The 24065-nt window shown below is 52.5% G+C and overlaps 2 protein-coding genes across 2 annotated transcripts; both read right to left on the minus strand.

Moving 5' to 3' along the window:
- Positions 1-10638: 10638 nt before the first annotated feature.
- Positions 10639-12080, minus strand: LOC104392226 (loricrin-like). Its single transcript, XM_010001599.1, has 2 exons — positions 12072-12080; positions 10639-11244 (listed from the first exon to the last, which is right to left on the minus strand). Exons 1-2 carry the CDS (start codon positions 12078-12080, stop codon positions 10639-10641), a joined length of 615 nt encoding a protein of 204 aa, XP_009999901.1.
- A 2324-nt stretch (positions 12081-14404) lies between these two features.
- LOC104392237 (loricrin-like) lies at positions 14405-21391 on the minus strand. Its single transcript, XM_010001610.1, has 5 exons — positions 21316-21391; positions 20206-21096; positions 15155-15520; positions 14765-14890; positions 14405-14649 (listed from the first exon to the last, which is right to left on the minus strand). Exons 1-5 carry the CDS (start codon positions 21389-21391, stop codon positions 14405-14407), a joined length of 1704 nt encoding a protein of 567 aa, XP_009999912.1.
- Between the last annotated feature and the right edge of the window lie 2674 nt (positions 21392-24065).

Genomic DNA, 24065 nt, shown 5'->3' on the forward strand with positions numbered 1-24065 from the left:
GGTCCGAAGGCGTGGCAGGGGGGCCGGTAGCCGTGGCAGGAGGTCTCATGGCTGTGGCAGGACCCGCGGGAGCACATGGTTCTGGGGTGTCGGCTGCAGGGAGGAGAGGAACAGTCACGTTGGTGTAGCAGCCCCCTGGGTACCCAAGCATACCTACATTCTCTCATTTGCTCTGGAATGCCCCATTTTCTCCCTCATTTCGACTTCTTCAGGGCTAAGAAAGTGATTTCCATGCAGGTTGGGTTTTGGGGGGATGTTTTATACCCCCCACTAAACCCCTGCAATCTGCTTTTCAGAGAAAAATGAAACACCCATTGCCCTTTTTCACCCCCAGGCCCTTCAGTGCCTTCTACTAAAAAACTTTGAAGCCTTATTTTCCATAGAGTCCTCCAAGTCTCCTTTCTCTGTATTTTCCAGTATTTCTATTGTTTTGGTTCTCCTTGAGCATCTGCCTGCTAGGCCTAAATCCCACTTATTTGCCTTAATAAAGCAGCTCTTGTGGGCAGCAAGAACTTGGTCTCTGCCATGACCATGGCCCAGAGGTGAGGGGTGAGTCTCACACTCCAACTCTACCAAAGCCTGTATGAAGGAAACTCAAGTTTTCATAAAGAAACACGAGAACCAATCAAATTGGACTTACCCCTTCAGCAACAGGGATGAAGATGTAGAAGAGAAGAGAAGCCAATGAATGAAACTGAGCTGAGAAACCTTTTATACTCTTCCAAAAGTTTATCTGGGACATGAGACATCTCTTGGCAACCTAATTACAGATCCCAGCCCATTTCTATCCAATGTATTCAGCTTCCGACCTTTTCCCTTTGATGCACTGTGCTTTTAGCAATTTAATTGTCCCATAGGTTATTAATAGAGCTCTTAATTCCTTCACCTCCCTATGAAGGAGATTGGAAGGTATTTCACACCAAGTGACGCCAAAAGCCAAGAAACTAATGGATCTGGTCACGGGCCCCAAGTATCAAGAGGAAGAGATGTTTGAAATTCCCAAGTAGCAATTCCTTAAGCTGTGGAGGTCACATGGAGCAACAGCTAAACGTGATCACTCCTCCATGTGAAAGAAAAATGACTAATGTTAACTCGTGGGGATTACGTGAAGGGCAGGAATAATCCAGCTGAATTACAGTATCACAGTATCATGCTGGTTGGAAAAGACCTTCAAGATCATCGAGTCCAACCACTACCCTGATTGCCCGATGGCCCCGGGGATTTTAGTGAGAGATTCAGTGTGGAGAAGAGAAGGCTCCAGGGAGACCTTAGAGCAGCTTCCAGTGCCTGAAGGGGCTCCAGGAAAGCTGGGGAGGGACTTGGGACAAGGGCAGGGAGGGATGGGATGAGGGGGGTGGATTAAAATTGGGAGAGATTTATGTTGGACATAATTATCAATTATCTTTGGGCCAATATTGAATGTCATACAATCATGAGATGGTTTGGGTTGGAGGGACCTTCAAGATCATCTAGATCCAACCCCCTGCATGGGCAGGGACACCTCCCACCAGCCCAGGCTGCTTCAAGCCCCATCCAACCTGCCCTTCAACACTCCCAGGGATGGGAAAAGCACCTTGAAGATCATCTAGGGGATCATCCAGGTGGTCTTCAAGATCCCTTCCAACCTAAATCATTCCATGAGCTAAAGCTCATCCCACCCCCTGCACAGGCAGGGACACCTCCCAGCAGCCCAGGCTGCTCCAAGCCCCATCCAACCTGCCCTTCAACACCCCCAGGGATGGGGCAGCCACAGCTTCCCTGGGCAACCTGGCCCAGGCTCTCCCCACCCTCATGGCCAAGAATTCCCTCCTCATGTCCAACCTCAATCTCCCTCTCTCAGTTTAATCCAGTTTTAATACTTCAATACTTGAATCCCCCCCCAACATTTAGAAGAAAAAACTGTCTTTAGTTTACTTTCTGGAATTTTTTTTGCAATTGGGGTGGACTTTGTGCCTGCCTCCAGAGGAAGGTCTGAGATCTTTCCATTTCACAATGACTGAAGGTGATACTTGGACTGTTAGCTGGGATGGAGCTCTGGTCTTGCTGTTCTGCTTCTAGTCCTCAGCCCTGGCATCTCTGCAGCTCTCATGGAGACACACATTGGACAGGGATGTAGCTGAAGAATAAATAAACAAACCAGCATCATGTGGTAGTGGAAGATGTTTCTGAGCCTGATTTTTCCCATGAATCACAGAGGAACTTGGGTCCTTCTTTCCGTGTCTATGTACAGGTCATGGCCCATCTCACCCAGCAATTACATTTTCTTGTCCCATAAAGGCAAGAATGTGTCAACACTGGGATGGCACGGAGGGTTGGACGTCAGGCACAATGGATTTTGGGTGCTGCTCTGCTGACTCACTGGGATCCCTCAGCCAGGCCCATTACCCATGTGCTTGGGTATCACAATGTACAGAATGAACCTGTAAATACTTTGCTGCCAAGTTTTACTTCAGCTGCAGTTAAACAGCAGCTTTAGGAATCTTTGATCCTGTGTGGGATTCAATCTGCTGCCAGGTGAAAGATGGAAGATGGGAAAAATCATAGGAGTTTGTCAGATGTGGATATTGGGAACCAAGGGCAGCAAAGAGCTGGCTGTGGCCAGGAGGGAGCAGAGCCCCCATTCTCCAGCAGTGTCTCACTGCTGAAACCTCCAGCTCTATAAATTCCCCATTTTCCAGCCATTCCCTCCAGTTTGACTTGACTTCTTCCCACCCCTCCCCTGGTGTTGACTGAGGTAGGTGGCTTGGCTGATGATTGGGAACATTTGTGGAACCTTCTCTGTAGGTTGTAGCTCTTTGTCTACCTACTTGGCTCTGCCTAAATCCAAGTGGCTTTTTTCCTGTCAACAGTGCAAGAGATCCAAGCTTTCTAGGGCATGTTTCTTGTATTTTATTGATAAATGACATCTCATTATTGAAAACAACAATAAAATACAAGTGTTTGGAATAAATCTCTCACCTGCCCAACCCTTGTTTGGTGCTGAGAAACGTGCCCTGTGTGCAGGGCCCTCTTGCTTCTCACTTTTCCAATATTTGCCTTGGGTTTATCATGGTTTTTTGGGGGTTGTTTGTCACCCACTCCTGCTGCTGTGATAGAAGCACTGTCCAGAAATGTCCCTGCAGAGGTTGTCCTCAGCCCAGGCATCCTTGAGCCTGTGGCCTTCAGAGCAGGGGGAAGGTGGGGACAATTTTCAAAAATCTGCAACCCTCTTCCCAGACTCACGTGCTGAGGTAGCAGAACTCCAGCTGGGGAAGAGAGATTTGCTGGCTCTGCTCCTTGGGCTCTTCCTAAGTCTCTCCTTAAAGGAATGACCCAACCTGCAGAGCTTCAGCTCAGCCCAGAGCGTAGGTGAAAACTTGGACTGCTTAGAAAGAGTGAAGAGAGATTTTATCTCCCCTCCCCACACACTCAAACCTGGCCTGGAGCCTCCAGCCTGGCTGGGTTTCAACCTCCTGCTTGGCACAGGATGAGTTTTGGCACTGGCAGAGGGGTCCCTGAGGGGACAAGGGACCCTTGGTGCCATCACAAATGGTTTCATGCACCGTCCCAACCACATGGTCCCACCCTGAGGTTTCATTCCTTGCACCTGCAATCATGTTCCTGGCACATGGGAACACTGCTCCTCGTTATTTTAATTAACAGGAATCATAAAACAAGTGCTAATCATAAGCTGCTTGTTCCTTTCAGAGATTCAGTGCAAAGCCTTTGCTAATTAAATATTTAGCACATTACACACAACTCTGCTCTCACAAAGCCCTGCAGCAAATCTGCCTCCTTGCTGGAGGAGAACCTGGGGATGAATCTAACAGACCTGCTGGTTTTTATGGCCACTTTTCCATCTGATTCCTTCTTTTTTTTTCTGCAAAAGAAACAAAACTTTCCTGCTTTCTGCTGAGAAAAAGTTCCCTTAAACCTCATCTTTTTATTTGGCAATCTTGGTCTTGTTTCCCAGCCATGTCTGGGGTTGCAGGATGAGAGGTGGCAGTGGGGCTCAGTGCTGCAGTGCAGGCCTGAAACACAGTTTGATTTGGCATCAACCAGTATTTTATCTGGGCAATATGGGGATTTTCAGAGAAGGCAGAGATGCCTTGCACAAAGTGCCCATCTCACCCCACAGTTCCCTATTTGCAACAGGTTAGAAGGAAGATTAAGTATGGAACCATGGTTTGAGTTGGAAGGGACCTTAGAGATCATCTGGTTCCATCCCAACTGTTTATAGTTTATGGTGATCAGGGATTTCCAGACTTCCTAGATGGAGTCTCCTTTCCTGCTCCCCAGCCTTGAATGAATTCCAAAGTCAAAGCTTCCCTTGTAGCTCCTTCAAAATACACCTGTGAGGGGCTGAGGCTCAGGGCCAGTTGTCCCAGAGCCAAGGGTTGGGATTAGGGAGAGATGCTGATCTGCACCTTCAACCCCAGGCAGCGTTTCCACCCCAGTGTCTGGGTTTGGCTGGCAGAGGCACAAGGTGTGGGCGCTGGGGGAACTGCCACTGGGTGCAGTGGGAAGGGGGGGAGCTGTGCAAAGCAGCTCTCATTAATCAAGTTGGGCTTGGGAATGGGGATGAAGATAAGGAGGAAGGTAAAGGTGGAAAAACACCAGGACACCGACATGTTTAGTGAGCTTGAAGGTTTTAATATCACATATTTGCTACTGGAGACAGAAGCGGGAAATCAATGGATTCAAATTCTTGTGCAGATCACATTTCTGCCTTGCTAATGCCACTTGCTGTGTCAGGAGGGAGGAGAGGTGACACGTGCTGTAGGGAAGGGGCAGGACCTGCCCAAGCTCAGGGTTGCATCTCATGGAGAGGAGGGGAGAGATGCAGCCCCACGTTGTGCTCTGACCCTCAGCTTGTCCCCTTCACTTCTGCTGTTGGGGCCACTGCACTGGCTGCTTGATCTGCTGCTGCTGCTGCTGGCAGGGAACAGGGGCCTGCCCGGGCCCTGTCACCACGGGGCACTGGGGGGACAGAACCACCACGGGGGTCACATCCTGCACAGCATTGACTTCGTGGCAGACGATGCCCTCGGAGCCGTGGCAGGACCTCTCGCTGTCGTGGCAGGAGGAGCCTCCGCTGTGGCAGGAGGAGCTCTCGGTGCTGTGGCAGCCTCTGTCTGCACGGGAGCACATTGTGCAGCTGGAGCAGCAACCCCTGGCAAGGAGAGACCTTTGGAGTTAGGTGCATGGAGGGCAGAGTCCTTCCCCCCCCTCTGCTTTCTGTTCAGATTTCCTGGGTGTCCTCAGGAGCCTCACCAGAATGTGTCTGTCAGTCTGTCTGTCCCATTTCCCCAGCGTGGGGCTTCATTCCCACAGTGCTGGGTCAGCCCAAACCATCTCAACACCTCCCAGAAGCCCTGATCTCCATTTCTGCTGGTCTCCAGGAGCCATTTCCCTGCCCTCCCTTGCTGCCTTCCACCAGCATCCATGCAGGGCACCCTGGGGATGTCTCAGGGTGGGTAATGGAGCAGCTGATGCCCCCTGGCCTGTCAGGGTGTCCAGCACCAGCCAGAGGCATCTTGGCAAGGGCCTGAAAAACCTGCAGCCTGGAGGGGCCTGGCCCAGCTGGTGGATTCACAGCCAGGACTGTGTTAGAGCCTCAGCAAAACACAAAATTCAAAAAATGCTCCAAATGAAGAGATTCCTCTGCCTTCCTTGTGTCCTCTCCTGCCTCCACAACCTGCAGACCCTTGGCTGGTCAGTGCCCGATTTCCTGAGGCATGAGGAAAATCCTGGGTGCTCATCTAAACCCCTTCTGAGCAGAGCTGAGATTTCCAGGAGGCTGAAGACACCCAGGACACCAACAGCTGAGCCAAATTCTCTTCATGCTACTCCTTCCTCTCCTACTTGAAATCTTCCTTCTCAGGTCTTCCCTCTAGTTCTTCAAGCTGAATTCTTACAGCTCCTGAAGATTTACATTTTCCAAAGGAGCTTAGTAAAGGAGTCAGGCTCACAAGTGCAATTAAATTTCCACTTTAAACCCAAGGTTTCTTATCAAACCACAGAATTATCACAGTTGAAAAGACCTCTAAGATCACCACGTCCAACCATCAACCCAAATCCCATTCATTCCCAACTCTCCTTTTTCCTTTCCAGTTTGTCCTTGGGAAACCAGGAAACTTGAGCACTGAAATATTCCCAAAACATCTACATATGCCAAGACTAATCAATTTTGCTTTCTTGGCATTGGTCTTGAGACTAATTTTGGTAGCACAAAATGGTCCCAACCACCAAGGAAAGAACTTGGCTCTTGGGAATCCCAGCCCCCTGCAGACAGACCCATCTTTGGAAGATCATAAATCAGCTCAGTCCAGAAACTGTTCTCAGGAAGGAAATGTAGTGATGTAGTAGCAACTTACCTTGGCTGTGAAGGCTCTGAAGAAGAAGTGGAGCTGAGTGAATGAGCTGCTCTCCCACCCGAGAACTTTTATACAGTTCCTAAGTCTCTTCCTGAAAATGCAATCAACCCCTGGGGAAAAATGACCAACGTATTTACAAAACAGCCCCACCTCTAATTATGCACCACCTTCAAAAGCTTATTCAACCCCATTTCTTGGATTGACTTGTCATGGAGTAGATTGTCTTCCTTGTGTTACACAGCTTTAATTGCCACCCTGCCCCACGCAGGTTGTAACGCACCAGGAGTGAAAACCGTGTGGGCGGCCTGACTGTCTCACCATCCTGCCAGGCTGAGTTTTCTGTTGCAAAATGGATGGCAAAGGTGGTGCTTTTCGGGGTTTCTATCCTCCTGGAACCCCTCACCCCAAAGCGTGGCAGGGAGGAGCTGCCCTGTCACCTCTAACTGCTCTTGACTGAGGTCTCGTGCGACAGACAAAACCCGCCGCTTCCAGGTCCTTGACATAAAAAATGGGAACTTTTTAGGATGTTCTCATCACCCTTCCTCTGAAAGCATCTTTAGGGTTGTCTTCATCCTGTCAGACATCTGCAGATGCCAGCTTGGCAGCTGAGGGCCCCCTCTCCATCTCCTCTGTCTGTAGCACTTCCCAGAGTGATAAAACCAGGGTGATGAAGCCTGGGACAAATGTGGCAGGTTCCCAGAGTCAGGGCTGGAACAGGAGCTGTCAGAGCCAGGTAGTGGTACAGGCCACTTGGGGAAGGCTTGGCTTATGCCTGGGAACACCCCAAAAATACAGTGTGACTTCTCTACCTGTGTCCATCTACCTCACATCTGATTTCATGGCCATTTCACTGATATTGACATAATTACCACTAATTTTCATCGCTGATATTTTTCCTGGCCCGACAGCAAAAAAGCCCCAAAGAGAATTGCCTTTTTTCTTCCCCCCCCCCAACCCCCTCCCTCTGTTTTTCTAATATTTTATTTTAAATCTATTTTTAAAAGATATTTTAATTCATTCTTGTACGTTTCCCTGCCTCTGAAGCAGCCATTGGCTGGGCTGGGAACCACCTGCCTACAGGAGCTGCTTGAGCAAACCTTGCAGTCCTGAGTAAGCTGTGAGTAAAGCTCGAGCTCAAGGACCATGTACCCCAGCTCACCCCACACCTCGAGCTCATCCAGTTCTTCCCTGGGACAGGATGGGTGCACCCTGGGGGCAGAGCAAGCCTGGGGTGCTCACCCAGCCCTGCTGCAATCTGTTCTGCAACCACCTCTTTGCAACAGCCCCAGCTGCTCCTTTTCCCTCCTGTGAATCTCTTGATCTGCAATTCTATAGAATCATCATGGAACCATGGGATGGGTTGGGTTGGAGGGACCTTCAAGATCATCTAGATCCTACCCCCTGCATGGGCAGGGACACCTCCCACCAGCCCAGGCTGCTCCAAGCCCCATCCAACCTGCCCTTGGACACTTCCAGGGATGGGGCAGCCACAGCTTCCCTGGGCAACGTATTCCAGGGTCTCCTCACACTCCAGAATTCCCTCTTCATGTCCAACCTCAATCTCCCATCTTCCAGTTCATTTTTCATGGGGCCTTGCTGGACCTTCCCCAGTGATCCCCCTTCCAGTCGAGTGTTTCAAAAGGGCCCTCTCTGCATTTTTACTCATTTTGTTTCTTAATTCCCTCTGCCAACACAAGGTTTGCTGGGCAGAGATGGACACAAGACCAGAAGCAGAGGGTTGGCTCCTACTTTACTATCTCCAAAACCACATTGAGTTTCTCTCCAGAGGCTCCAGGCAGGGACTTTCATCACACAGCCAGGCTGGTGTTTGCTGCTCCACCTGCCTGTTTACAAACAGCCCCAGCCAGGGGGGCCACAGCTCCTGCAAGCTCCAACATGCTCCTGGACCTGAGTCCTAGATTATCTCAGCTCCTCAGCCATCAGGGATGACTCGTTCTTCCCCTCTTGCACAACCAGCAGGGAGGAAACTCCTGGTTTAGGTCTGGGTGTAGAACCCTCCCCCTGCTCCAGCCTCATGCCAGGGGGAGCCACAGCCCCTCCAGTGGGCACAGAAAGGCTCTAGGTCAAGGTCCCAGCTCCTCATGTTCAAGCTCTGGATGCAAGAACATCCTTCTTTCAGCCTGGGTCTATTCTGTATATTATATATTTATATATATTATAGATTTATTTTATATTTACACTGCTCTGGGCAACCTGGGCTGGTGGGAGGTGTCCCTGCCCATGCAGGGGGGATTGGATCTAGATGATCTTTAAGGTCCCTTCCAACCCAAACCATCCCATGATGGTTTTATGTAATACATGATATATATGTATACTTGTATCTTTTAACTATTTCATATAATATTTTATATATTCACATTTATTTGCAATTAAGCTGGGGGGGAGGGACTTTGGGGAAGGGGAATGGATTAAAATTTGAGGAGGAGAGACTTAGATTAGACATTAGGAAGAAATTCTTCCTTCTGAGGGTGATGAGACCCTGGGCCAGGTTGCCTAGAGAAGCTGTGGCTGCCCCATCCCTGGAAGTGTCCAAGGGCAGGCTGGATGGAGCTTGGAGCAGCCTGGGCTGCTGGGAGGTGTCCCTGCTCATGCAGGGGGTTGGACCTTAATGATCTTTAAGGTCCTTTCCAACCCAAACTGTTCCACGTTCTATGACTTAAAATATTATCCAGCTCTGGTAACATCTAAGCTTGTGGTCTCCTCTTTGATGCAAACCTCAAAGAACCAGCCAGGTGGGAAAGTCAATAATAAATGTACTTTTAATTAATTTATTTTATTATTTTTTTTTTTCTGGGGATAGAAATTCTGGGCTGGTTTTTGGTCAGTTGGTTGGGTGAGCAAGAAGTTTTTGAATATCCCTGACTTTAATTGATATTCTGGAAGTCTCCTGGGAGTTGTTTGAGATTTCTGAGGTTTTCTGCTGCCTTTGACACTATCAGATGGAGCAGGGAAAAAGAACAGAAATCAATCATGAAGTGGTAGATTTTAGAAACATAAGGAGATGCAAATAATTGATAAGGCTGTCTAATTTTAGAATGGAATTTCATGTGGCTCATGACAAAACCCTGTGGAATGTTCCCTGCCCCACAGTCTTGCAACATTTCCCAGTGTATAGGGTACTCGATGTGACACTGAAGCTGGGATTGGAGCTCAGAGGGTTTGGGTTTTGTGACCTGTGGTGTTTTATGAACATCAAGGTCAGGTTTTCTGGCTTTTTACTGAGCTGAAAGGGTCAAAATCCCTGCAGGGGGGGAAAGCAGCAAGGGCAAAAAATTTTCTACAATATAATTTGATGTACTTTTATCTCCCATTTAAATGGGCACAGACCTATGGGTGGTTGTTTCCTTCCTTTCCAACATATGGAGGAGTCAAAAACCCCCCAGAGAACAGTCCCAAATGACCAAATGTTTGCCAAATGCCACCTAGATGTTCAAGCCACCCCTGTGCTGTCCCATCAGCACAGAGGAACCATCTCCCTGGGCCTAATTTAGGGCCAGGACCTCCCCAAAATGCCACGAAGCAGGTTGAGGTGGAGCAGCCAATGAGCTGGGTTGAGTTGCCTCATGGTGCAAGGCCAAGATTGACGTGCCCTGACTTACAACATCCCCTGCAATCTCCCTGGGACAGGGAGCCTGGTGTGTAATTGTTTCCAGGTAAACAGCCTTGTGCTCCTGAGGTCACGTTGTAAATAATCAGTCGGAAATCACCTGGATTTTTTCCCTATCTCCTCACTGCAGGTCCCAGAGCCTGGGACTTGTGCCCATGCAGAGGGTCTGGGCAGAGGGTCTGAAGGTTCCCATTTGGTGGGAGCAGCGTGGGGGGAGCTCTGACTTCAGCAAGAGCAGAATGACCAAAACAAAACACCCCTTCCCTTGCTGTTAAAAAACAATCTCTTTTTATTCTATTCAATGAAATATTAAGTGGGTGTAAAATAGACATTCAGAATGTTGGAAGGTGAATCTTGTGATGTGGAGTAGACTCCTTTGGAGTGAAGGAGCCGGGAATGAAAGGAATCATTCAGATACTGGGATATCCCACAGACTTGGAGGTTTTATTTTCCAACCCAGGAGCAAAAGGAGCTGGAGAGGAGGAGCTTTTCCCACGACTGAGGGACAAATCTCTTTCCCCAGCAGTGCTGGCACCAGAGTTGCTGGCACAGCCCAAGGTGAGGAACCCAGTGCTCCTTGGCCATAGTGACACAGCTGGGGAGAAGCCCCTCTGGGGCACATCCAGAGCACTTCCCCTTGAGCTGCTGGGTCAGTCACTTCTTCTCACTGAGGGGCCACTGGCTGGTCTTCTTGCTCTGCTGGGGCTCGATGTTGGGAATGACCACGGGGCATTTCTGCTGCATGTCTTGGGAGGATCCAGCACCTCCAGAGCTGAACTCTGGGCACGAGTACCCCCCGGTGCCGTAGCCCGACCCCCCGCTGTACCACCCTGCCCCACCACCTCCCCGACACGTTGGCAAAGCACTTTCTCTTGGTGACACATCGTAGCGTATCCCACCATGGTAGCTGGATCCTCCACCACCCCCTGAGTCCTCACTGCTCCCCATTCCATGCCCAGTGCCATAGGTTGGGACTGTCCCCCCACTAATGCCCCAGGAAGTTGTCCCCTCGCTGTCACGGCTGGTGATGACAACAGACCCATCACCTCCACAGCTGTACCTCCCTGTGATGTCCCAGGTAGATGATGATGGCCAATAGGGGGAAGGTCCTCGGTCGTAGATGACTGAGCCTTCTCCATCACAGAAGAAGGAGCCACGTCCGTGGATGTTGCCACTTCTGCCTCCTCTGTGGTGGGAGAAGATCTCATGGTTGAAGCCCCTGTTCCGGCGGGGACACCTCCTGCTGAGCCACTGATAAATCTGAAAGGGGAAAAACCACTCAAACCTGCACTTATTTTTGCCTCTTTGATGCCCCACAGCAGGTGGGAGGTGACCAGTGGTGGGGTCAGAAAGTCAACACCTCAGAGCAGGGCACTGCCCAGCTGCTCTTCTAATGTGAGAGCATTTTGTCTCCTCCTGGGAGAGCTTTTCTCTTTCTTATCTCCAGGGTTTATTTCCAGGGAATGGAAAGCTGAAATACATCCTTTAAACACCTCATCACTGCTGTGCTTCTCCCTGCTCGTCGTCCTGACTGTGACCACAGAGCTGTGAGAGCACCAAAGGTCTCATCCTGGCTGCTGGTTTTCAACCGAGGCAAGGCTGGTGGATCTAAGTGTCCATGCAAGATGACACTGCTGGTTGTGTTCTTGCAATCGTTGTGTAGCATCCCAGAAGGTCTTTTACATAAGGTGATTGGCACAGCCCTGGAGGTCACAGAGTCACAGACTCATTTGGGTTGGAAAGGACCTTAAAGATCATCCAGTCTCACCCCCCTGCCATGGGCAGGGATGCCTCCCACTTGATCAGGTTGCTCCAAGCTCCATCCAGCCTTCCAGGGATGGAGCAGCCACCTCAAAGACCATCTGGGTGGTCTCTAAGGTCCCATCCAACCCAGACAGTTCCATGATCTAAAGATCATTCAGTCCCACCCATGGGCAGGGACACCTCCCTTTGGATCCTGAGAACTTTGCCATGGATTCTTAGGCATCCTGGGCAGAGCTGCAAGCAGGTGTCAAGATCTCAACTCAAGTTGTCTCCCACTCCCAGGAATCTGAAACAATTAAGTGTCAGAAAAGAGCAGGACTTACCCTCTTCATCCATCTGAAACACATTTTGGAGATAAAAGTCAACTGAACGAGGAGCTTTCCCAGACAGGAACCTTTATATGGCATTTAACATATATGGGAAGTGAGACACCCTAAGGAATGGCAGGGATTTACTTACCAATCAAGCTCTGATTTCAGTGGGTGCTTTGACTCATGACATCTGATCAATATCTTTCCTTCAAGCTGCTGGTTGAGTTGCTGGTGGCGCTAATTGCTGCTCCTGCTTAATGGTCCTGTTCCTGTCCTCCTGTCCTGAGCTACAGAGGACCCATTTGGTCCCCAGGGAGGTGGCAATGCTGGAGGAGAACAGGGAAGGTGGGTGGGAGTGTGGGTGTAGGGGCCTGCTGAGCAAGAGGATTAACCAGCGTGGGGCAGAGGGTGGTGGTGGCCGGGTCCTGCAGCATCCAGATGAGCCACCTCCTCCACCACCTGAGCTAATCATGATCTTCTGGTCAGATCCCCCACTGCCACCACTGGATCCTCCTCCCATGTTAAAGCTGGATCCTCCATAACAACATCCAGAGGATCCCCCACTACCTCCACCTCCACTTATGACCTTTGCTCCTGAAGACCCACCACCAGATCTTCCTCCCATGCCACCACTAGACCCCCCACCATAGTATCCAGTTGAACAACCTCCTCCACTACTTCTGGCCAGATCCCCCACTGCCACAGCTGTAACCTCCTCCCATCCTTTAGCCTGAAGAGCCCCCCTGCAGCATCCAGAGGAACCTTCACTACCTCCATCTTCCATCATGCTCTTTGATCCTGAAGACCCACCACAGCAAACTGGCAGGGAGGCTGTGGTTCAGTGGTGTAGCAGTGCTAGTGACATGGCTGGAAGGGTGGGTGGGATCAGTGGGAAACCAGGAGATGGTCAGTGTGTACCCAGAAGATGTCCTGGATACCCAGGAGGTGCTCTGGGTACCTGGAAGGCAAATGCTCAGAAAGCATCTGGTGGTCACACAGCAGGTGGATCCCTCCAGCATCTTACTGGTGTCTCCAGTGGGAGGTTTCCTGAGGAAGACATTTGCATCAAACTAGGTGGTCATCAACAGTGAAGTACCCAGCTGAGGTATTTTGCAAGAGATGCTCCAAGAAAGCTTAGGGGCCACAACCTCCTAGGGCAACATGATCTTGTGTCTCACCACCCTCACACTCCAGAATTTCTTCTTCATGTCCAACCTAAATCTCCCTCTTCCAGCTTAAAACCATTGCCTGTTGTCCTCTCACACCGTGGTGAGAAGACCCTTCCCAGCTTTCCTGGAGCCTCTTCAGGCCCTGGAAGCTGCTCTAAGGTCTCCCTGGAGCCTTCTCCTCTCCAGGCTCAACACCCCAACTCTCCCAGCCTGGCTCCAGAGCTGCTCCAGCCCTGGGATCATCTCCATGGTCTCCTCTGGTCTCCCTCCAAGAGCTCTATGTCCTTCCCGTGTTGGGGGCTCCAGAACTGGACACAGGACATCCTTCCTCTGGCTTGGAGAGAACACCAAGCACCAGGGACACGGCTGCAGAGAGCTGCTGTGGCCATGCCAGCAGTGCTGCCCATCATGGTGTCCACCTTGCAGCCTGAGGTCCTCCAGCTCAGCCCAAGTCCTGCAAGTCTGCTCAGCTCTGAGCAAGGCTGCCCTGGGGACACTGAGTTTCAGCTTTGGCAAAAGGCCACATCTACAGGCAGAAAGGGGTGGTGGTGCTGCCCTCAGCACTTCAAAGGAGGTTTCCACGGGTTGGGCAAGGAGGGATGAAGGCCTGGAGGAACGTTTTGGAGTGGGTTGAGCTGCCTGAGGGGCTCCCTGCTGGGCTTGTGGTTTCCTTCTGCTTCGTTGACCCAAGGGGTGAAATTTACCCTCTGAGTGGGGCTGCTGTGGGGTCTGCAAAGCTGGGGTCTGCATCTAACTGGAGCTAGATGGTCTTTAAGGTCCCTTCCAACCCAAACCATTCCATGAGTCTATGACTCTTTACAGAGAGGAGTGAGACATCTCAGATAGAATTCTAGCTTCCAAGACCAGAGGATGCTGGTTGAGAATACAATTCAGAACAAACAGCCAAAAAAAAAAGGCAAATTTGAGATATTAGGACATTTATTGAGTAGATAATGTGATCTTTGGAGGAGCTGCAGAGCCTTAGCAAAGGCCACCCAACAGCAGCAGGTGGGCACCAGGCTGGAAATCCTGGAGTCCTCAGCACAGCAGTGGATCAAGGGAGGAGAAGAGGACATGCTGAGGAGACAGGGTCAGGGAGAGGCAGGTCTGGGGGGGAGAAGGTGACATGGCTGAGACAGGGCTGCTTCTGCTGAGTGCCAGGGCCACGTGGGGCTGTTACTTCTGGTGGCAGGGGGACCAGTGGCAGGTCTGCTTGGTCTGATGGGACTTGATGTGGGGAATGCTGATGGGGCATTTGTGCTGCATGGCCCCTCCAGTGCCCCCTCCAGAGCTGATGATGATTGCATGGCCTGAGGAGCCACCGCTGCCACCACCGGAGCCTCCACCGCAGCACCCAGAGGATCCTCCACTGCTTCCACCTCCAATGATGATCTGGCCTCCTGAAGACCCACCACTGGATCCTCCTCCCATGCCACCACCTGATCCCCCACCACAGCATCCAGATGAGCCTCCACTGCTTCGTTATGATCTTTGATCCCCAAGATCCACCACTGGATCCTCCTCCCATGCCACCACCTGATCCCCCACCACAGCATCCAGATGAGCCTCCACTGCTTCCACCTCCAATGATGATCTTTGATCCTGAAGATCCACTACTGGATCCCCCACCGCAGCACCCAGAGGATCCTCCGCTGCTTCCACCTCCAATGATGATCTGGCCTCCTGAAGACCCACCACTGGATCCTCCTCCCATGCCACCACCTGATCCCCCACTACAGCACCCAGATGAGCCTCCACTGCTTCCACCTCCAATGATGCTCTTTGATCCCCAAGATCGCCCACTAGATCCTCCTCCCATGCCACCACTGGAGCTCCCACCACAGCACCCAGAGGCCCCTCCACTGCTTCCACCTCCAATGATGCTCTTTGATCCCCAAGATCGCCCACTAGATCCTCCTCCCATGCCACCACTGGAGCTCCCACCACAGCACCCAGAGGCCCCTCCACTGCTTCCACCTCCAATGATGCTCTTTGATCCCCAAGATCGCCCACTAGATCCTCCTCCCATGCCACCACTGGAGCTCCCACCACAGCACCCAGAGGCCCCTCCACTGCTTCCACCTCCAATGATGCTCTTTGATCCCCAAGATCGCCCACTAGATCCTCCTCCCATGCCACCACTGGAGCTCCCACCACAGCACCCAGAGGCCCCTCCACTGCTTCCACCTCCAATGATGCTCTTTGATCCCCAAGACCCACCACTGGATCCTCCTCCTATGCCACCACTAGATCCCCCACCACAGCACCCAGAGGACCCTCCACTGCTTCCACCTCCAATGATGCTCTTTGATCCCCAAGATCCCCCACTAGATCCTCCTCCCATGCCACCACTGGATCCACCACCACAGCAGGATCCACTTCCTCCACCACCAGAGCTGATGATGATCTTGCCAGTGCCACTGCTGCCCCCACCCCAGCTGCCTGAGCTGGAGCCCCCACAGCAGGAGGAGCCCTGTGCCTGGTGGCCAGAGGAGCTGCCCCCATGGCAGCAGGAGCCCCCACTGTGGCATCCACTGGACTGGGAGGACATTCCATAGCAGCCTCTGGAGGTGTTTCTGGAGCACATCTTTGAGAAGTCAACCTGCAAGAGAAAATGCTGTCAGAGAGGAGCCCCTTTCAGATGCTGCTGGACCTGCCCAGCAAACCAACATGGAGCAGAACCCTGGAAACCCCCCATCTGCTCCATCTTCTGCAGCCCTGCAGGAAGGACCTGCAGCAGGAAATTTCTGCAAGGAAAAGCTCCAGGGTCTGCAGATCAAAAGAGCCCCAGGAAATCTCTGCATGCAGGAGCTCTGAGGGTCCCTCTGGAGCTCTGCACACATGGCCTGATGAGCTCAGAGCCACTGGTCTATAAAGCTGAGATCCTCCTGAATTTACAGGCCCCTGACACTGGAGCATCTGGATGTCCAGCCTTGGTTTTGTGCCCTCAGAACATCAGCGACAGCTCCTCCTGCAAGGAAGGCGTCTGGTGTCTCCTTGGCACGTCACACTGGATCCTGGAGAAGCCCATCTGATGTTTCCCTCATTCAAAGCACCCTCAGAGATCTGTTGGTGGAGCCACCTGTCTGGGGAAGGGTTCAAAAAGGTCCCTTGTGAAGGGTCTTACCTGCAGCTCAACTGGAAGGGTGCCCAGGGCTCGGTGGCAGGAGAATGAGGAGCCTCTGCCTTGGGGAGCTTTTATCCTCTGTGTGTTCTGCTCTTGAGGGAAGTGAGACACCCCAAGGAATGCAGAAAGATCTACTGGCTGACCGTGGCCTCAGATGCCTCCTCCTTTGACTCACTTGCAGCAGAGGTGATAGGAAGGAGATGGTTCAATCAGGTTCTGCAGAGGAGCTGTTAATTCTACTTAATAATTAATTTCCGGGAGTCTTGCTCTGGAATGTTGGGGGCAAACGGCTCCTGGAGGATCCACCTTGGGGATCCACAAGGCTTTTCTGCAGGGCTGAAACTTCTCAGGTGCTCAGCAGAGAGTGGAGGTGGAGTAGATGCTGAGGGACTTTGGAGAGAGTTTGGGCTGGAGCCTGGTGGAAGGACAAGGGTGAAGGATCTGCTGGAGCAGAGTCCCAGGGAGTTTTGGGGGAAAGAGGTTTCCTCAAGGACTGAGGAGCTGGATGGGGAGCAGGAGCACATCTAGGGAAAGGCAACCATGTGCCCAGCAGGCCAGAGGTTCCACCTCTGAAGGGGCAGTGCACCACTTTGGAGCACATCAAACCAGACCCATTTCCAAAGGCCCCATGAGGGTGACAGAGGCGTGGGGGACACGTACCTCACCCTTTGGGAGCCCAAGGTGGAGGCTCCTGCTGGATTTAGCAACTTGATCCAGTGGGAGGTGTCCCTGCCCATGCAGGGCGTTGGAACTAGATGATCATTAAGGTCCCCACCAACCGAAACCATCCTACAATTCCATGACTAAGCAGAGAGGTTTGTCCTCAGCTCCAGCTTCCCAGGGGTCCTGACCATCAGGCTGTGGTGGGGAGACCTCAACACCTTTCTGTTCATAGAGGCGCATTTGAAGACCATCAAGACCCAACCCTGGAACTCTTAAGACATGAACCATTTCTTCTGCTTCAACAGGGCCCATTTTCTGAGGGTCCTGCTTCACGGAGCAGCCCCCCCACACTGGAGGCTGAGGAGGACCTGGGTGTTGGACCTGCTGCAGCGTGACAATTGGTCAGGGCAGTCATGGCAGTGCTGCCTGCTCAGCTCTGCAGCTTCACCCTGTCCCTGTGTCACACGTGCTTGGAGGTTGACAACAGCACCCACGGGACATGAGCAGAGGGCAACATAATTGGGGGGGTTTAGCCAAGAGGATGGGTGACAGCAGCAGGCCCAGCCCTGTCACCATCTGCAGGGAAGCTGGGGAGGGACTTTTGACAAGGCAGTGAGAAGACAAGGGGGAATGGATTAAAACTGGAGGAGGGAGATTGAGGTTGGACATGAGGAAGAAATTCTTCACTCTGAGGGTGGTGAGACCCTGAAACAGGTTGACCAGGGAAGCTGTGTCTGCCCCATCCCTGGGGGTGTTGAAGGGCAGGTTGGATGGGGCTTGGAGCAGCCTGGGCTGGTGGGAGGTGTCCCTGCCCGTGCAGGGGGTTGGATCTAGATGATCTTTAAGGTCCCTTCCAGCCCAAACCATCTCATGTTTCTATGAAGATAATTTGGAGCTTGCACACAGCTCCTTTGGAATGGGACAGGAGCACCAGGAAGGTGGGTGCAGGGGCTTCCTTCATTATTGCCTTGGACTCCCTCCAGCAGCCTGAGCTCTGCTCCCAGCACCAAATCTAAGGTCTTTCTGCAGCTCTGGCTCTCACCCATGAAGCTTGGACATGGTGCTGCTGAGCACCAGGACACCCTGATCCCTCCATGGTTTTAATCTGCAGGGACTTGCCCCAAGGGGCACCTGGGATCTGCAGCTCATAGAGTGGTCAGGGTTGGAAGGGACCTCTGAGGAATGTCTAGTCCAACACCCCTGCTAGAGCAGGATCACCTACAGTAGATCCCACAGGAACATGTGGTCATGGGGACCTGGGTGTGAGGAAAGGCTGAGGAGGGTCTCAGCAGGGGTGGTGAGAGGTGCTCCTGCAAGGGGTGGTGTGAGGAGACCCCGAGGCTGGACCCTGCTGGTCTGACCCTGCAGCACACATGGGTGTGGGACCTGCCATGGAGGAAGATCAGCCACAGCTTCTGGGAGGTGGACATGGCACAACCCCCCAGGTTAAAGAGCAGCTTTGACACCTTGTTGGGTGGATACAAGAGGCTTCATGGTGGACACTGCCCCCGATTTGGGCCACGCTGCCTGTTTCCTGATGCTTTGCCCGGGCTGCCCTGCAGCCCAATCACCACAGATGGGCCAACAGGTCACGTCACCTTCCAGCCCCACCAACACAAAATCCTTGGGGATGGTCCCTCGGTGAGCGTGGGTGGGAGGGAGAGAAAAACCTTGGCCAGACCCTACGATCCTTCCTCCCAGCAGCTTCCTTGGTGCACAGCAACCCTGGCAGCCTGGGACATGGGGAAGGAGCTGCTGGGGTAGGAGGAACTTCCCAGTTTTGATATGAGAGGCAGAAGTCCCATCACCCATGATCCATCAAGCGTTTGCATGGCCCAGGATCCCTTTTATTCCTAATTTGGATTCCTGCCAACCACTTGTGTGTGGCAAAGGGACAAAAGAGCCTCTTGGCTTAACATTTATGGAATTCAAGACTTGACATCTCCCCTGTCCTGAGGAGGCCCCGTTGAGGACTTCAGCACAAATGCTACTCAAGGTTTGTGACCATAATTCATGGGTGGTTTTTTTTGTGAAAGATCTAGAGAAATGGGGAACATCAACCCCCAACTACATCTCCAAAGGATCCTGGTGTCTGCACTGGACATCCCTGCAGTGAGACCCAGGGTGTGGGCTGCTCTGGGAAAGGGAAACCGAGGTGGACCTGCTCCCCAGGTTCAAGTTGCAGCCTTGGTGGATGTTATTTGCAAGAGAGACACAGATCATCTGCTGGAGAACCAAGGTCTCTCTCAAGCAGGAGCTGTTGACATCAATCTCCTCCAGGACTGCAGCTGAAGATTTCAGAGCTGAAGATCTTGGATGCATTATTGATCTTTTGGAAGCAACCAAGGGGCTGACAAGGGGGAAGAGCAACCAGGCAAGAGCAGATCTTTCTGATCACAGGGGTTTTTATTTGCCTTCACATGGAGGTGAGAAGAGCCATCAGGAAGTTCACATCATGGGGAGGGGGGGCACAAGGGAGGAGAAGGGCAGAGGACAGGTTGGTGGAAACAGTCAAGCTTGGAGAAGAGAAGCAGGGCTGTTCTTCTGAGTGCCAGGGCCACGTGGGGCTGTCACTTGTGGCAGGGGGACCAGTGGCAGGTCTGCTTGGTCTGATGGGACTTGATGTGGGGAATGCTGATGGGGCATTTGTGCTGCATGGACCCTCCAGTGCCCCCTCCAGAGCTGATGATGATTGCATGGCCTGAGGAGCCACCGCTGCCACCACCGGAGCCTCCACCGCAGCACCCAGAGGATCCTCCACCTCCTCCATCTCCTCCACCTCACATGATGCCCTTTGATCCCCAAGACCCACCACTAGATCCTCCTCCCATCCCACCACTAGACCATCCACCACCACCTCCACCTCCCATGATGCTCTTTGATCCCCAAAATCCACCACTGGATCCTCCTCCCATCCCACCACTAGACCATCCACCACCACCTCCACCTCCCATGATGCTCTTTGATCCCCAAAATCCACCACTGGATCCTCCTCCCATCCCACCACTAGACCATCCACCACCACCTCCACCTCCCATGATGCTCTTTGATCCCCAAAATCCACCACTGGATCCTCCTCCCATCCCACCACTAGACCATCCACCACCACCTCCACCTCCCATGATGCTCTTTGATCCCCAAGACCCACCACTAGATCCTCCTCCCATTCCACCACTGGATCCACCACCACCTCCCATCATGCCCTTTGATCCCCAAGCCCCACCACTGGATCCTCCTCCCATCCCACCACTGGATCCCCCACCACAGCATCCAGAGGATCCCCCTCCCCCACCTCCTCCGCCTCCAATGATGATCTTTGATCCTGAAGACCCACCACTGGATCCTCCTCCCATCCCACCACTGGATCCCCCACCACAGCATCCAGAGGATCCCCCTCCCCCACCTCCTCCGCCTCCAATGATGATCTTTGATCCTGAAGACCCACCACTGGATCCTCCTCCCATCCCACCACTGGATCCCCCACCACAGCATCCAGAGGATCCCCCTCCCCCACCTCCTCCGCCTCCAATGATGATCTTTGATCCTGAAGACCCACCACTGGATCCTCCTCCCATCCCACCACTGGATCCCCCACCACAGCATCCAGAGGATCCCCCTCCCCCACCTCCTCCGCCTCCAATGATGATCTTTGATCCTGAAGACCCACCACTGGATCCTCCTCCCATCCCACCACTGGATCCCCCACCACAGCATCCAGAGGATCCCCCTCCCCCACCTCCTCCGCCTCCAATGATGATCTTTGATCCTGAAGACCCACCACTGGATCCTCCTCCCATCCCACCACTGGATCCCCCACCACAGCATCCAGAGGATCCCCCTCCCCCACCTCCTCCGCCTCCAATGATGATCTTTGATCCTGAAGACCCACCACTGGATCCTCCTCCCATCCCACCACTGGATCCCCCACCACAGCATCCAGAGGATCCCCCTCCCCCACCTCCTCCGCCTCCAATGATGATCTTTGATCCTGAAGACCCACCACTGGATCCTCCTCCCATCCCACCACTGGATCCCCCACCACAGCATCCAGAGGATCCCCCTCCCCCACCTCCTCCGCCTCCAATGATGATCTTTGATCCTGAAGACCCACCACTGGATCCTCCTCCCATCCCACCACTGGATCCCCCACCACAGCATCCAGAGGATCCCCCTCCCCCACCTCCTCCGCCTCCAATGATGATCTTTGATCCTGAAGACCCACCACTGGATCCTCCTCCCATCCCACCACTAGACCATCCACCACCACCTCCACCTCCCATCATGCCCCCATGGCAGCTTGAGCCCCCACTGTGGCATCCACTGGACTGGGAGGACATTCCATGGCAGCCTCCTGAGGTCTGTTTGGAGAACATCTTTGAGCAGTGAACCTGCAAGAAAGAGCATCTTTTGTCCTGGAGAGCAACCATTGCCACCAGAATTCCCCCCACCAGAAGGACCCAACACCATCAGCCCAGTCTCCAGCACTGAGGAACTGAGGGTGTGGGGTTTTTTGGGATGGAATATCCTTCATTTGGTCAATTTGGAGTCATTTATCCCCACCTGGGGGTCACACCTGTGACCCTTTTTTCTCCTTCTTTTGTTCCAGCCCATGTGAAGTTCAGCACAGCCAAGGAGTGACCTTGGCTCTGCCCACCCTTCTCCAGCACCATCCATAAACATGGAGAGCTCCAAGTCATCGGATCATTTAGGTGGCAAAAGACCTTCAAGATCATCAAGTCCAACCATCAACTCTGGGCACCTCACTGAACATCCATGGGTGAGGAGCTTCATTTTGGTGGGAAAGGGATGGAAGGGTGAGTTTCTAGGAGTATTTTAAAGCCAAATGAGTCTCTAACTCCAACAACTGGAGGTGAGGTGGGAAAAGCTGACGCTGAGTGACAAAGAAGTTGGGGACTTCAGTGTCTGAAGTTAATTAGAAGAAACTTAACTGAAAAATCATGTTATTAAAAGAAAATTGGTTCCATCCTGGCTCAGAGCAGGACACACGGGATGATCCTGCTCCTGTTGACATCACCAGGAGATTTCAATCCATCTACCAGCCTTCCAGCCACCACCCACCAGGTGTTCTTCACCAAAGCATTTAGGTTTTGCAAGCATGGAAGCAGGAGAAGAAACACCTCACTCACCTTTCCTGGCTCCACCAAGGTGTCCAACAGAGCAAAGCTGAACGAATGAAGCTCTGGGAGGTCCAGCAACTTTTATACCCTTTTTATTTTGCCCCGTGCGGGAAGTGAGGCATCAAGGGCATCACCAAGGAATGGTGACAGGTTTATTTACTGGGCAAATTGTCCTCCTTCAGCCCACTGCTCCTGACTCATGGAAGCTGATCGATGCTTCTCTCGTGCGTCACTTCCTCGGCCATCTAGGTCGGATCACATGGGAGCTTAGCTCCTGCTCGTGGCCTTCAAGGATTGTAGGACTCCAGCTAACCCAACATCCTTGAGGTGGGACATCATGGAGTCATAGAATGCTTTGGGTTGGAAGGGGCCTTTAAAGACCACCCAGTCCAACCTCTCTAGTGTGAGTAGAGACATCTCCAGCAGTCCTGCCTCTGTCCCTTGGGCATCTCCATAGTCTGTAACACACAACACACGTGGGGCTCCACAACCCCTTCAGTCACCACTCTGGCAGCAGGGGACAAACTTGAGCAGGGCCTGTAGGGATGGGACAAGGGGTGATGGTTTTAAACTGAAAGAGGAAGATTCTGACTGGGTATTAGGAAGAAATTTTTTACCCTGAGGGTGGTGAGACACCAGCCCAGGTTGACTGGAGTGGTGGTAGATACCCCCTTCCTGGAAATACTCAAGGCCAGGTTGGATGGGGCTCTGAGAAACCTGGTCCAGTTGAAGATGTCCCTGCTCATGGCAGGGGGGTGGACTAGATTTTGAAGGCCTCTTCCAACACAACCATGCTATGATTCCATGGTTTTTGCCTGGGTGCAGCACCACGGGCAGCAGGGAGGTCGGGCAGGCTTCACACTGCCCCTGGGAGGAAGGGTGGAACCTGCTGGAGAAAGGAGCTGAAGTGCTGAGGGTAGAGGGTACCAGATCCAGCATCCACCCTGTGTGTCAGCATCTTGATGGACATGAACCAAAAAGGTGAATTCATCCCAGTCTGGGAGATGGTTCTGGCATTTCTGAAGGAGCAAAAAGCTCCTAGGCGGTGCTGTGCTCCTGCTGTCACCCTGAGACTTGGCTCCAGGTTTTTGTGGTCCTTGGCCATTTCTAGGTGCAGGGATGGTCACCAGCAACACTCCCACCACCTTGAACTGGGACCTCAAGGCTTCTGTTAGCACCACACAGGCAATGGCAGTGACCTTGTGTTTCCCAGTCACAGGTACTATGAGTTTCCATCATGAAATCCCAGGTCCCTCAGCTGATCCAGTGGCAACACTGGCTGGAGAAGCTCAACCACACGTGCTTTGACAATACTTGTGTCCCTGGAGTCCCCAGGGGGCAGAGGGGCACATCAACGTGCAGCTCCTTTACCTGCCCCAGGTGTGGGTCACTCCTGTCTCTTCTGGGACACCTCCAGGCATCTGTCATCACATGGAGCAGTTTGGGCAGAGAAGGTTTATTTTCCTTTCCCTGCTAATTGCCAGAATATACCACATCAAAGGGAACCTTTCCCGAAGGGAAACTCCCTGCGAGGACTCACACCTGGAGCTGTGTTGTCTTCCTGTGGGAATGAGGAGATCCCAGGTGACTCCAACCTTAGCACCTCAGCCCTTGGAAGGACCTTTCTGAAGTCCTGTCCTGGCTACTGGTTCCATGAGGGGTTCGGAGCTGGAGCAAGGGTTGGAGAGATGCCTCAGTTCTCTTCTACAGCTGCTGGTTGCAACTCTGAGCACCAAGAGCTTCTGCACCACACACGTGCAAGGACTTCACACCTAAACCTTGTCATCCTTTGGCCCAGAGATTTTTTGACCTTTCCTCTCCCTAAACCACTGAAAACTTCCTTGGGCACTGCATGGGATTTGATGAAGTGAAGAGTCTGCAATGTGGAACTTTGTGGTTCCTTAGAGCA

The sequence above is a fragment of the Chaetura pelagica genome, unplaced genomic scaffold (genome assembly GCF_000747805.2).
Source record: "Chaetura pelagica isolate M959 unplaced genomic scaffold, ChaPel_1.0 scaffold681, whole genome shotgun sequence".
Classification (NCBI taxonomy): Eukaryota; Metazoa; Chordata; class Aves; order Apodiformes; family Apodidae; genus Chaetura; species Chaetura pelagica.

Coding starts and splice junctions, on each gene's coding strand:
- LOC104392237 (XM_010001610.1), bottom strand. CDS start 21,391: ATGTTCTCCAAACAGACCTCAGGAGGCTGCCATGGAATGTCCTCCCAG. Junction 21,097..21,315: donor ATGCCACAGTGGGGGCTCAA/GCTGCCATGGGG, acceptor TCATCATTGGAG/GCGGAGGAGGTGGGGGAGGG. Junction 14,650..14,764: donor ATGCTGTGGTGGGGGATCAG/GTGGTGGCATGG, acceptor GCATGGGAGGAG/GATCCAGTGGTGGGTCTTCA.